Raw genomic sequence first — 15,438 nt, 5'->3', positions numbered from 1 at the left:
GTTCCTTCTATTGAAAAAGCTCATAAATAAGTCCTTTAGTGCCAGATTTTGAGTTGGGTGGTAACAGAAAATACCTTAATTTATAGAAAAGTGGTAAATCTTCATTCAGAGAACTCTCTACCAGTATAGAGCACTCAAATGAAGTACCCTCAACCACTGTCTCTGTGGAGTGGAGAATGCTCGCATGGTGATTTACCATTTATTTCAAAAATCACAAATCAAATGGTTTTCTGTTCCTAGCCAGTTCATCTAATGAAGGTGCAAGCTTGATTTTCTGACCTACAAACCCTTTCATCATGACATTTTCACCTAAAAAATGAATAGCAGTTGACAGCCAGACAAAAAAGCAACAAGTTCATTTAAGAGTCTTAGGGCCACATGTATCAAAGTATTTTGCATTTGCAAACCTGTGAGAATAACGAAATTCGCCCGTTTGCGAATTTGCGATTCCCTAATGCACCTGTAAGAAGCCTTACCTAAATGCAAACAGAGCATTTGGGAAATGCTATTACCAATGATTTTAATTTGATGGAAAACATGTGCAATTTTGGAAAACGCAAAAAAAAAGCAATTTCCAAAATGCCATTTGGCACATACATGGCACTAGGGCATGTGTGCCTTAGATGTTCACTGTTTTTAGGGGTGTCTCAGGGGGATCTTAAGCCCCTGTGCACCCTTGCCTTTGCATTACCTAATTTGTGATTAACAAATAGGTAATCTAAAATTGTTCGTTTCATACATGTGGCCCTAAGTAAGGTGCAGTTCACCAGATTTAGCACCCATCTGCACTGTTCACAAGAGCAGTCCACCAACAGTGCCGAATTCTGTCAGAGGTCTTTGAGGTCTACTCTTAACCAATCCCCTTAACTGTGATTATAATGATCCATCTATTGGAGGGCCAAAACATACATGAAATCTTTGGGTCCCTTCTGACCGTAATTTACATTCCAAAATATGAAAAACTAATACTTTTGAGAAAAAGTTAGAATAAACCTTTTGCTCTCTCCCAGGATATTCTTCATTCAGGACTAATTTTCCAAAGCACCTAGGGCCGGCGTTGTGTGTGCCCACTTCCTAATTTGGCCTTAATGTAAGCTATTGTCCATAAATAAAGGAAGCTATTTATTCATTAACCATTTGCATTTGCTCGGGGCGTGGTCTGGCCGCGTGGCAAGATGGCTTCTTTCTGAGCGAGCTCTGCCGGCCGGGTAATTAATCCTTTAATTATCCGCTACTACAGAAGGTCATCGTAGCCACAAACGAGCCTCTGCAAATCGCCTGCAGTGGGGGATGCCGCAATAACCTGTTGCGGGGGCAGCTGTGGGCATCGGTGCTGTGTTAGGGGGCCGGACCTGATGTGGCCTGCGGGAAGGGGCTGGGCCTGTGGCCACTGAGGAGGCTGCTGTGCAGTTGTTGCACATTATCCCTGACTCCCTGCTGCCCAGCGCACCTCTGTGGGTGTCCGGAGCTGCTGTGGGAGGCCCTGCTGCCACTGCCTGGAGTCGCGTGGCTGTGTATCTGGCAGACCCGTCTTGTGGCAACTTGCGGCGGACCGAGTGAGTGCTGATTTAAGCTGCTGGAGCCCCGGGGGAGCTGCTAAGGGCGCATTGGGCCGTTGGCAATTTTCCGTGATCCGGGCCCGGCGGGGCCTCTGCCCATTGCTGTTGTTCTCTGGTGCCGCCGAGGCCTTCCATTGTTTCCATCACCCCGGACGGCGGCATGGACTGAATTGTGCTGCTTGGGAGGGCGAGGCCACTGCCGCTTTCAGTGAGTGGCGGGCAGCCCTGTGCAGCGGCTTCGCCCGTCGTTTCCCCACAGCCAGCATCCGGGGAGGCCTGTTTTCGCCGCATTTAATTATTGCAGCTCCTGTGGCCTGCCTTGTCAGCAATACTCTTGTGGTGTTACCGGTCCTGTTTAACTGCAATGCCAGAGCCGCTGTTCACCCTACTCCCCAGACAGGGGCAGTTATCTCTGCAGCGCCGGACTCGACCAGACAAGCAAGTTCGCATTTCGCTCATTCAGAGACAAACGCACATCAATCTGGGAAGATTTTCAGTGTGATTTGCCAGGGGGCTGATTGCGAAGTGGCCAGTTCGTGATCGTTGCCAACAGTTGCCAACAGTTGTGCGGTGACGCCGGTACCACAAAGCCTACAATCATGGGAAAACAAGATGCAAAACAACCTAAATTAACCTTTGAAAACAGACGCACCACCAGAACGACGGAGCATGTCCGGAGGGGAGCACGGAACTTCAGACGGATTCGCAGTCCGAGGATCATGGCGAAGACCTTCGCAAGCTGATGCTAGAAATGCGCTCCAGTCTCCACACCATAGATACAAAGCTAAATGTACTTACGTCTCAACTGGATGCCGTCAAGAATCAGGTGGGTGCACACGAGACGCGCCTGGACGTTTTGGAGAATCGCAGCATGGATTTCCATTAATTCCAGGTCAAAACTAAAGAACAGCTCTTGCACATGGAAAAGGTTCTAGGTTTGATCAGATCCAAAAAAAGAGGATTTGGAGGCCCGCTCCCTTCGGAACCACCTACGGATCACGGGAATTCCGGAGACGATGGCTATATCAAAAATGGAGAACTATGTAGCTGATTTACTTCACAAACCTTTCGATCCTGCCCTGTCGGTGGTGTCGCGATTGAGCGAACCCACTGTACTCTGGGCCCCAGGCCTCCCGTCGATGCAACACCGCGGCCAATATTGGCCCAGAGCCTGAACTCTCAAGATTGTGATATTATCCTACGTCTGGCCAGAGAGCGGGGTTCCATTATCGACCAGGGAAACACAATTTCCTTTTATCTGGACTTCACGCCTGCGGTGCAGGCGTCACGCCGGGAATTCCTACCTGCAAAGAGAATCCTGCTTCAAGCCAAGATCAGGTACCCATTGTTATACCCTGCCAAACTCAAGGTGTCCCATGAGGGCTCAGCTAATATTTTCACGGACGCCAAATCTGCATTCAAATTCGCTAAGCATGTTGGTGGCAAGAAGAAGCAGGCACAGGGTCCGGGTGCCGGGGAGGCGAACGGTGGAAGGCTAAGTGACAATGATTAGTCCATGCATGGTCAATTTAAGGCTTTTGTTGTGATTATTTTTTTATTACTGTTGCCATGTATAGCTGTGTTCATATTGTTGCAATTCTACATTTGGTTTGCAGGATGTCAGCAGTGAGCTGCTTGAGGGATTGTATACTGTGCTATTTACTATAGATTTGAACCTCCACTTTACTCCTGGGCACCCTGCATTGTTTGCGGGCTGTATGCCGGCTACACCGCGCCCCCAGGGAGATCTCCCATTTGGTGGTGTCCCCTTTCTGGGGTATACCTCATATTTGCAAGATTCTATATAGTCTAATTATTCAGGTGGGGGTAGTGGTGCTGATGAGGTGGGGAATGGACTGGAAAGAGGGTGGTTCTTTCTCGGACCCAGAGGGTAGGTACATAATAATACAGGGAGCCATGGGGGGAACCTGGATGGTCATAGTGGCCGTCTACGGGCCGAATGTGGGCACCCCAACCTTTTTTCAGGATATATGGGCCAGGATTAGAGCAACGGGAAATCAACACTGTTATTTGGGGGGGACTTTAACGCAATACTGGACGATGCACTGGATAGGAAAGGGCAGTCTCGATACCTACACTCCTACAGGACTGCTGCTCTTAACACCATCATATCTGACGGCAATCTTATTGACATATGGCGCCATAGGCACCGATTGGCAAGAGAGGGTACATGCATCTCCAAATTCCACAAGGCCTCGTCACAACTGGATTTTTGGTTGGTGTGAAGAGATGTGGCAACATGGACAAGGGCAGTATCTCATCTCCCAGGGTCCTTGTTGGATCATGCGCCAAGTCTATTGTGCCTTTCACTACCAAATTCCCCCACTAAAATGTTCAGTTGGAGACTCCCCCAAATGCTCTGCTAGATGAGGGATTTAAGGAGGAGATAAGAGGGGATATTATGGACTACTTTGCTAATAATGCTGGCTCAGTTTCCACCCGGCCTCATTATGGGAGGCATTCAAGGGGACAATGCATAGCCCGTCGGGCGAGGTGCTGAAATCCATAAGGGGCACGCTTGAGTCTCTGGAGAAGCAGCTTAGGGAGCTTGAAACAGTTTTTTACCACTGACGACACAACAAGCATGGCAAAAATGAAGGAGACATTGCTGCACTCTGAGGAAAAGGCCCAGCGCGAAGTTAAGTTTTTAGGCAAATATACACAAGCCAGGAGGTACGGGGAGGCTGAAAGACCTGGGAGGACCCAAGCAACAATGCTCCGCGTCCCACGCACAACTGCCTACATCACAGAGATCAAGGAAGACCCTCTACATGTCAAGAGATCCGCTAGACATGCTCCACAAATTTACACAGTTTTATACCTCATTATATACGTCAACTCATAGCTTGGTTAAGGACACCCTTAATCCATATCTAGACTCACTCGAGTTGCTGTGGTTGGGACTGGGGCACAGGGAGGATCTTGATGTTCCCTTTACAGTGGAGGATGTAAAACAAGTAATCAAGAGCCTGCCACCAGATAAGGCGCCCTGGTCCGATGGGTTAACCATAGCTTTTTACAAAACGTATGCCGATGAACTGGCCCCGCACCTCATAACGCTCCACGAGGAGGCTCAAACCTCAGGAATTCAACCGTCCTCCATGCGAGAGGCAATTATAATTACCTTGCTTAAGCCAGGAAAACGCGAGGACGAACTGAATTCATACCGCCCACCGTCATTGATTAACGTGTATGTTAAAATCCTGGCAAAACTGGTTGCTACTCGACTGCAGCCTCTCCTCCCATGGATCACCCACCCAGATCAATCCGGTTTTATCCCTGGGCATTCTACATCCCATAATTTGCGCACTTTTTTCTCTGTCGTGCATTATCTTAATCCGGACTCGAAGGCCATTGCTATTTTTTGGATGCAACAAAAGCGTTTGATTCGCTGGAGTGGTCATATTTTTTTGCAATCCTGGGGAGGATGGGGTTTAGCCCCATTTTTATAAGCCTGGTACACGAGAGAGGGATGCACGTTGTCTCCCTTGTTTTTCGCTATTGAGATGGAGCTATTGGCAGCTCACATCAGGCAACATCATACAGCCAGGGGCTTGGGGTTCAGCTTGAGAAGCCTCTTGATCTCATTATATGCTGATGATGTCACACTATACCTCTGTGATCCAGAGACGAACACGGCTCCTATTCTCCAGGAATTGATAAAATGTGGTGGTCTCTCCGGAATTTCATTAAACTGGTCGAAATCCACAATTTTCCCTCTAACAGACGCTACTGCACCTTTTCCCCTCGACTACCCACTAAAATGGGCAGATGGCCCGGTAAAATATCTTGGGATTTGGCTCAGTAGAGACACGCAAGAAATATGGGATATGAACTTTGGACGTACCGTGTCGTGGTTGGAAGATAAGGTCACCGTGTGGGCCGGCCTCCCACTGTCTCTGGCTGGGAGAACAGCCATTGCAAAAATGGTTGTACTGCCGAAACTGCTCTACCTTTTTGTCAATATCCCGATTTCTCTCTCGCAAACTTTTTTCAGATCCATTCGCTCCTTATCGACCTCAATGGTATGGGCGGGCTGACAAGCACAGGTCTCGTGGGACCTGTTGACACTACCTCTGTCCCAGAGTGGGATGGGTGCCCCGGACATTCAGCTGTATGCTTTTAGTGCACAAGCACAATTTTTACATTTTTGGGCACACCCAACTCGCTTCCAACTGCACACGGTGGTGGAGATGGACTTTGCGGCGCCTGCCCCTTTCCAAGTGGCATTGTACCAAACCTGTAAGCATCCTCATGGAGAAATCAACACAGTGGAAACCTTGAGATGGGCATGGGACAGGCTACGGGACAGAGCACGCCATAGGATTTTGTATGCCCTATCTATCCACCTCGCCCACAACCCTATGCTACCCACAATGGGAGAAGGTGTAAGTAAAGCAATAGCACTCAAAATGGGAATACGTACCTTTGGGGACCTCTACCCGGGAGAGGTATACACAGTTCTCCCCGAACCTACAGAGGGGAGCGCAGTATCCTTTTCTGAATTATTCTTCCTCCATAAGCTTAGGGCCACGTGCAGAACACTTCACGACTCGTTCCCTATCTCACCTCCAACATTGTTGGCCCTGGAGAATGTGCTGAAGACTGACTCAACCCCAATATTGATGCCCAAGGCCTTTCAAGCATGGAATGCGGACTTACCTACTCCGCTGCCTGAGAACCACTGGGGGTTCTGTTGCAATCAACTAACGGCATTGTCCCCCAACTATAAGCTTCACTTAATTCATTTTAAATGTTTACATGGGTTCTATAGGACTCTGTCTCAGCTTCACCGTATGGGGATTAGGGTGGACGACAGCTGATGGAGATGTGGCTACACAGTAGCCACGTTTCTGCACATGGCATGGGATTACCCTCAGTTGGTCACTTTCTGGGCCACGATTTTTGACACTATACATGATATCATCGGTACACCAAGCGACGCGGATCCCCTATTGGGTTTATTGGGATATGTCAAGAACACACCTAAAGGTACCAAGAAGCTTCATGCTATGCTATTGGTGCTAGCCAAACGGAGGGTTGCCATGCATTAGGGAAGGAAGGGTATCCCCTATATTAAAGACTGGATTCGAGACGTGACATTCAGTCAAACACAATTGTCCGCTATCTGGGAGGTGATGCCATCGGCCTCCCGGCCAAGAGGTATATGGAGTCCTTTCTTGGAGTGGGCCCGCATGGGTCAGCAGGACGCCACAGACACCACGGGGTCACCTGCAAACCAGTAGTCTTACACATCCATGCCTGGGGATGACTATTGTATAACGTTCAAACACTTGTGAATGTAACAAAACCGAGTTCATTACTGTGGATATGAATGGACCCCTTCCTTGGTCAACTATCAGATGCAACTGTAGTTTTCTTTTGTTAAAGTATTTACCAACCATTACCTCGATATACAATGTACGATATGCTTTGCTTGCTTTTCTTACTAGATATAAGAACAACAGATGTTTTCTTATGTAGAGACATGTGGACATTACTCATACGAAGCTGCAGTGTGCAATGACAAGAAGTATCTGGCTACTATGTCCTTGTTGTTTGTTTATTGAAAATGCCAATAAAGAAATAAAAAAAAACATTTGCATTTGCTCGCGTAAAGAAGTTCAATTTACTGCATACAAAGACAAGAAGATTTCATTTATTTTCCTTCCGAAATTCAACATGCACAGGAAATACAACTTAGAATAACAAAAAGAAGTACATATTCTTATTGTGTGGAAGACATATTGTAAACATAGGATGCTGAACATAGGAAAATATACGACACGTGTTCACATTTTCCAGTCACCATAATGAAATATCCTGTAGTTTTGCAATGCGTACTGCACAGAGCACACATTAACCGATTAAGAAGAAACAAGTCAATAAATATAAAAAATGCTTAATTAAAAGTCAATGCTGTGTTAAAATTACCTTTTATCAATGCAGCATTACCAAACATGTTACCACAGTAACAACCGTAGAATATTTAGAAAAATAATATGGCACTTACTTTTAGGGGATGTTTTATTGTAGTTGTTTTTGCAAACGAGGTCTCACGCTTCTATCTAGTTCTAGTAGTGTTGTAGCTTGGTGGTATCTCAAGTAGATCAGAGATCGGGCAAGAAACGAATGGGTTTTGAGATCACACTGGAGGCCAAAGTAGTCATTGACAGATGTTAGTTCTTTAAGAAGTTTGGTCCAAAAGATGGTGCCCTGAACCATGGAGGATATTAACCCCTTGTTCATTATAGCTCAGTGCACAGAGACATGTTAATCATTAAAAGATTCTGCTGGGGCTGGAATAATCCTAGCCCTTCTATAGGAGCATTGGGGGGCATTGTGCTAATGCACAATGAACAATACAGAGCATTATGGAGTGTTGTGTACATTTCACCAGTAGTCCGAGGGAGGAGGCCACATGGTGCCACATGTAAACTCACAATAGCAAGAAGCCAACATGGTTCTGGAGCTGCTGCCAATGACCAAGAAGAGATGGAGGCAAACGTAAGCATTAACCATTGTCGCTGCAGATCCTGGAGGGTGCCAGCGTTATCATGAATTGAACCATATGTGAAAGGCTGAGCATCGGAAATATCCTGGCGGTGTGGAAATATACTGATCTGAAAGCATTAGCAATATAAAGGGCTATTCCCCCAGCTCTTAGATCACATTATGTGCATTTGGCCATCACAGCAGGATTTATCTGTTGCTTTTGCTCCTTCGTGGTCATTGAGAAGACAAAAAAAATCCTACTGATGCAAGAAAGCACACGATTTATGCTTCATGATGTTCTAATGTGCATATATCATTTCCTATTAAAAATAAATTACATTTACAATTTATACCTCCAATGAGATCATTTGAAAAACATAATTTTGGATAACAATTCCCCATTTAGAGAATGTACAAAGTTATTTACAAGCTGCCACAGACATAGACTTCTAAGGAATTAAGGCCACATTCATGCAATGATTAGTTTTGAAAAATCACATTGAAAATGCAATCCTTGGAATGTGTAGCAGACGAATACAAATATTATTGTGACAGGTTAACAGCAGTCTGTTTTCTTCATTAAACTCCTTCTCAGCTTGTGGAATCAAGAAATGCTCTCTCTTATTCTCTGTACAGAGGACCAAACCCACGGATGCATTGAAGTGTAATTGGGAGACCCCACTATAATAATGTGCAGTCTCTTCCCTGGGGGCTTGAAAGGCACTATACCTACCTACTTGTTAATTTGCCTCCAAGACTCTCTATGCCCCCTCTGGGCCTGGCCATCAGATCAGCTCCTCTGGATAGATCCTTATTACCAAGATGCAACGGATGCACTCAGTGATATCTTCATGTACCACAGATGTGGTCAACAGGAAGGAAGATGTTCAAATGTGTGGGGTTACACCAGCAACCTGCTGCTCTGTATGGCACTTCTAAACGTGCACAATGGTGGAAGAGGACCCAAGACAAATTACACCGGGTACGAGTCTGCAAATCTTGACAAACGTCTGAGAGTCACAATCCGACATCGATATCAAGTCAGAGGACGCAGATTACAATGAAGGGTATGCTATTCATACACCCCTTACTAACATTATTTGGCAGATGGAATATAAAGTGATATTGAAGTCTTGAGCCTCGGTAAACACATGGCTGGTACCAGGAGTCTGTAGCTCTGATTGGCGGTGTTACATGTGAAAGAAAAAGTGCTGTTTTTGGTGAGTATACCTTACGACCGACAGAAGTAAACATTATTGGTTTCCATAAACTCCTCTCATCCTAATGCTATTCCTGCAGCACCAGTGTAGATTCCATATATAGGATTTTGTGTCCTCTGGTTCTCAGACTATCCAACAATACCCACTGGAGCGTGTACACTTTACATGCAGGAATGTGAGAACACATACACACACACACACACACGCACACACGCACACACACACACACACACACACACCAAGGGCATACACTCTCTCTCTTTCTCTAGGTCTCTCTTTCACACTCATCGCAGGTGGACCATCTATGAGTTCTCAAAGGCACAACTGCTCCACAATGCTGCTTGTTCAGTGAGTTCGGCCCTCTTCGGTAGGAACGACTTCCAGGATAATCTGCAGCACTTTGGTTGCTTCATCTGCAAAAAAACAAGGAAAAAAAAAACAAGATGAAAATGAACAGCCGCCACAGAAGCTCCCTGATGAATTTGCACATCATAGTGCATTATCCGGGAAAGCTTTTACTTGTCACGCCTCGAGACAGAAAGTTTGATTTAAGATGGCACTCTGGGTGACGCTCCTGCTAGGCCTTGTTCTCACAACATATTAAACTCAAATGTATAGCATTGATGCATGCAGCAAAACTGGCGTACAAACTAAGTTCGAATATTAAGTGGACATCTCTACAAATAAGCCACACCATCCCACATAAACATAATAAAATTGCATTTGACACTAATTTTATTTTTAACAAAAGGGCGGTCACCTATTTCCAAGATGCTGCATTGAATATCTTTTCAAGAATGTTCCAGTAATCTATTTTGTTTTGTGGTAAAAAATGTCACATGCCAGCATAGTTTATTTTCCCCGCAAAATCCCAGTACATTTTATATTTTAAATATAGAACTGATAAAATTTGCATTTTGCTGTCATGTCCACTTTAGGCTTTCTCTTTGGCAGCACTCTGGCTATCTCAGTGTGTCAACGCTATAACCAGGTGCCTGGTCGAGCAAAAATCACTCCAGGGCATTTCGGATGCTGCTTCCATTCCGGAGGTCATTAAATAATATGCTATTCTGTTTTTATTACCATCAAATATTACCTTAAAGATAAAGTTAGGGGGTCTGAATATGTGATGGGCATACGCTTCCTTGTGCACGTGGCTACAGTTCCACGAAATGGACGAAAGCCACATGAATATTTTAAATCTATAACTTCTGTGGCTAACTAATTCGAACAAGCAATGATACAGCTGCATACTTTGACGTTTCTGTGAAAGATGAGGGTGGATGGCCAAATGCTTAGTGGCAGATTTACAAGCTAGTTGCGCTGCCAGTACGTCACTTTTTGTGACGCACTGACAGCGCATTTCTCTGCTCCATATTTACAAGGAAAGCGTGGCTTTTCCTAGTTTTTCCCTTTACAACGCAGCTCTTTGCGTGAAAGGGGCGTTCCATGGGTGTTCCTGTGGATGTTCCCACGCTAAGGAACCAGACACGAGGAATCATAAACCTGGAAATGTGTCAGTATGCTACACCACCCTAGGGCTGGCGAAGCGAGGTGCAATGAGGAGAAATGTTTTAATTTCTCCTCGTTTTTTACCTCTTTCAATGTGTGCTGCATTCTACAGCACGCATTGAAAGAGGAAAATGCCTGTAGGGATTACTTTCGTGCAGGAAGGGGCCCATTCCTGCACAAAAACAATCTCCTCATGACGCAGGCATCCTTGCACCATGGTGCAAGGGTGCCTGCGCCGGTGCATGGCAGCTGCTTGTGCGCCAGCGCAGGGGAGAGATCAGGAATGCAACATATCATTGTAAATATGTCACATTCCTGTGCTCTGAAAGTGCTGCAGCGTGGCGCAGCCAAAGTGCTTACGGTGCCGCGCTGCAGCACTTTCTTGTAGATCTTCCCCCGAGTTTTTTGCCAATTGAAAAACACTGTGACACATTTGCAGAATTAGAAGAGCTATTTTCGACTATAAATTAACGGATTATGAATAGCTGCTTGTTTCAGGATATGTTTCGGTTTGTGACTAGTATGTTGTTTTTTTTTTTTTGAGTGCTCTCACGTTTCCCACTAACTCTGGCTAGAAGTACTTCAGATTTGGAGTGCGTAGCATTCCTGCCTACCTCATTAATATTCATGAGGTGGATCGCAAATTGTGACTCATTCCAATTGGAGGCCTTCACAGGGATGGTGGACTGCTGGGGTCAGTACACCACCACATCAGTGATTACCTTTCAATAAACTAAACTTTAGACAACATAAATATGCAGTCCATTTTCATTAAAGGAAATAGAGCTGTGTTTAAAAAAAAATTTTTTTGATTGTTTGAGAATTGGCCCTTCCCAACGCATGGTGCTTTGCATTCACTAAGGGGGAAAGGTGCCAAGGGGACTGCTTTATGTTTGTGAATGTGTTCCCACCCCAACTTGAAAGTTAGTAAAATTTCAACAGTTTACAAGAGCAATTTTGGTTCTAAACCATGCGTACATGTGGATAGGACTTGCTTTTTGGTAGAGACGCTTACAATACACCCCTTCCAAATAGCAATTACCAAACCATTTCTGAACCCACGAAGGGCCTAATTACGAGTCTGGCAGTCGTCACCCCGCCAGGCTCGTGGTGGGGCAGTGATGGGGGCCTTCAAAGCGCCACATTTTGTCCTTGCCAGTCGTGCCGCCCTGGAACCACCGACTCCGCCAGGGAACCGCTGTTCCTGGTGATGGAGCAGAGTGCTTCAGGCAGTAATATGCTTGGCAGGACCAACGCAGTCCCGCCAAGCATATTACGACTTTCCTCACCACCACTGATTTCGCGGAGATGTTTCCTACATGAAAACAGTGACGATGAGGAAAGAAAGGTTCACTCCATGTGGATGCACACAGAGGGGCACAACATGTGCCCCCCTGTGTGCATGCACCCCAAGTTCCAGCACGACATAGATTTCACCAGTCCATGCCATGCTGGAACTTCCTTTGACATTCCCATTACAGTTCCTATTTTACAGGCACCGCCATGGTAATGCCAAAGAAACCGCCTGCCAGTGACTAAAAAAGTCATAATACGGCAGGTGGTTCACACACGGGCTTGGCGGTGTAGCGGCGGGGCAGTCCCGCCATCACACCGTTAAACTCGTAATCAGGCCCTTAGAGTTGCTGACTCCTAAAATGGGTTTAGTACATTGCAAATAAATATTTTTGGGGTCACAAACGCTGAATCGGGGTGTCTGCTACCACAAAAATGCTTTGTACATCTGGTCCTAAGAGTTTAACAAAATGGATATTTTTCAAGAATGAATTATTCTTTGCATCAAGATGTTTCATTTTGTAGCAAGCAAATGTGCTTTGTCAAAAGGAAGGCTAATTCATGATTTTGCACAAATCTGCCTAAATGTTTTTAGTCTCCCAGCCCTTGACATCTAACAGCCTAGTTCTGAAGGTATACATATAAATAACTAATAGTGTCAGTTATGCCTAAAAAAGGACATACTCTTTGGTTGGCAGCTTAAGGGCAGCCATCATTTTACATTCCTCTCCTCTAGACCCAGCAATACACCCAGAACCACTATACCTGTTTTCTAATCACTTCTTTGCTATAGCGATCACCACCTCTGCCTCCTTAGACCATGTTCTTCTTTATGCAGCTGGCCTCACATCACAGAGAGCAGATACCGCAGGATTGAGAGCTCAGTTACTGAGTTTTCTGTGGGTGGGTTTTGACTTGAAATGGTATCACAGCTTCTAGTTATCCATCTGAAAGTGACAGTTCCGTTGTGGGGTTTTACTGTAGAACCACCCTATACAGTGTTTGAATGGAGCTGTCAGTCGGTCTGAGGTTCTAATGTTTGCCTCATTCAGTTCTTTCTTCACAGAGAAGATAATGAGAATCCACACAGCAGCAAGGAACCACACATTGGGTGGTGCCCAGGGGTGCCAGAGTGAAAATCATGCTTCATTAGGGGATTGATTTCCATCCACCTCTGCCCCACTCAGTCTCCCGATGATTCATCTGATGATGAAGTTGAAGTTTGTGAGTCACTCATTCCCCTGCATGTCATAAAGCTCTTGCTGGATTTGGAGACACTACAAGTTGTCCAAGTCAGGGATAGAAAAGAACTTGACTTTTTCACTGGCATCAGTTTGAGGAACGGAATTGTGGTGTTAATAAGAAATGTTTGGAGGTTCAGACATGAGGGCTTGAATGCACACACCAGACTTTCTGATACATAAACCAGTGTAGTGACTGGAAGGTCAATGGATCACAAAGCATAAGCATGCACTTCATAATTTGGGCATTGGTCACAAAGAAACAGTTGTTCAGTGTACACCAATCACTACAGTTAACAAGTCCCTGAACAGCAAGCAACATACACACACGGCATGTGCACTATTTATGATCTCAGCAGGGCCATTGGTCTGAGAGCACTATGCAAATTACCTCTACTTCACTTTCCAGCTTTGATGCATATATGGGTAATAAACTAAGTAATGAAGTAAATCAAGGTCCTTCTTATTTAGAACAGGGCATGCTTGGCTCAAAAACACTCATTTGATGTTTCTTTTATACTATAAAGGTGCCTTGGATTTTGTGTTCTTCTTTAAAACCACTTAAACACATATCCAATATGTTTTATTGAGACACCATTTGCAGTTTTACATGTTCACCTCTGTTTCTACACCAGAGGTACAAACTATGAAATGCAAACCTTTCTATGTAGAAAATCGATGAGCTCAAATTTCGGAACAATGCCTGTGTTGCACTCCTTGGTAAAGAAAAGCCACAGGCTCATTTCACAAATATTTTGCTATTCTGATTACTCTTGAACTGCAGTACTACCACAAGAGTAAGCTATTCCTTTTCATAGCAAAGTGTTTGTGAAGCTCGTCTACAGTGTATTTGAGCATTCCCCTGAGGTAGAGTCAAATTCAAATATCAGAGAGTCTGAAGAGACTGGAGAAACACTTTGACTTTCATCAAAGTATAACTCTCCAAGGGCACAGGTTTTGGTCCGGAGTGACAACTCACTTGTCTGCAAGACTTATTGCTTACAGTATATACAGAGGTGGCTTTGGGTCAGCCCTTGTCAACCATTGGCTTATTTTGCTCTGCATCCTTCAGCCATTGGCTTGAGGCATTGCCAATCACATCTTGAATCCCATAAGCATTTCTTTTTCACCACAAGCTAACGGCTGTTTGGTGCATCATGTCACCTCTTCTGGAGTGCTTGCTATGATATATACGAGGGACTATTTTACATTTAAATACAAACTCAACCATCACAAATTCATACATGCTTTGGATAAAGAAAGCAATCCTGTTTTTACTGCAGCAGGCACTTTGCACATGCCTTAGTCCTGAATCGAATGTAAGCCTGACCATAACATGACCCCCTAATAACGTTTTGTTGTTTATCATCACACAAATACCATACCACCACCAACCACCAATGCCACAACATTGCCAATTACACCACTACTAATATCATTACAAATACCTCTACTAATTTCAATTATTTATTTTATTTAGTTCCTACAAATACTTATAGACCATTGACTGAGCAACATGTACAGTGAAACCTTTTCACCAATTCCAGCACCACCAATAGCACCACCAAGGCACCACTAAGGTCACACACCACAAATAACAACACCAAGTACCACACCATTACCACCGCTACCAATCCCACAACCAAAATCATCTTATATACCCACTATAACACCAATAGCACTACCCGCAATATCCCAAGTATTACTGTTTTCATTACCATTACAACACCACCACAGCTCTAAATACCAATCTTGCAAATAACACTACCATAATACCAGGACCAATGACATCAATACCTCCACCACCACCACTATTTATATCAACAATAGCAATATCATTAATACCATCACAACAATATTGCCACTACTAAAACACCCAACATCACAACCATCAATAGCAACACTAAAACAACCCCACCACCAATATAACCTCTGTCACCATTACTTCCCCATCAATTATGTCATTTGAGATGTCATCAGTGATGTCATAAATTATGTCATACAACATGTGATCAGTGATGTAATATGTGAGGTCATACAAAGTGCATGGCGGTGGCAAAAGTTATAGTTAGCTCTGCTGACTATAACTGGTGGATT

At 44.7% G+C, this 15,438-nt stretch overlaps 1 protein-coding gene across 1 annotated transcript in view; it reads right to left on the bottom strand.

Annotated features, from left to right (window-relative positions):
- Positions 1-7,213: 7,213 nt before the first annotated feature.
- The window catches only part of LOC146862282 (cystine/glutamate transporter-like), a 682,155-nt gene continuing 673,930 nt past the window's right edge, over positions 7,214-15,438 (bottom strand). The window contains exon 12 of the mRNA XM_085641482.1: positions 7,214-9,708. Coding sequence (XP_085497608.1) covers positions 9,641-9,708 — 68 coding nt within the window. The 3' untranslated portion in view covers positions 7,214-9,640. The remainder of the gene's footprint in view (positions 9,709-15,438) is intronic.

Source organism: Triturus cristatus, chromosome 2_2 (assembly GCF_964204655.1).
Source record: "Triturus cristatus chromosome 2_2, aTriCri1.1, whole genome shotgun sequence".
NCBI lineage: Eukaryota > Metazoa > Chordata > Amphibia > Caudata > Salamandridae > Triturus > Triturus cristatus.
This window is presented reverse-complemented; position numbering and strand designations above follow the sequence as displayed.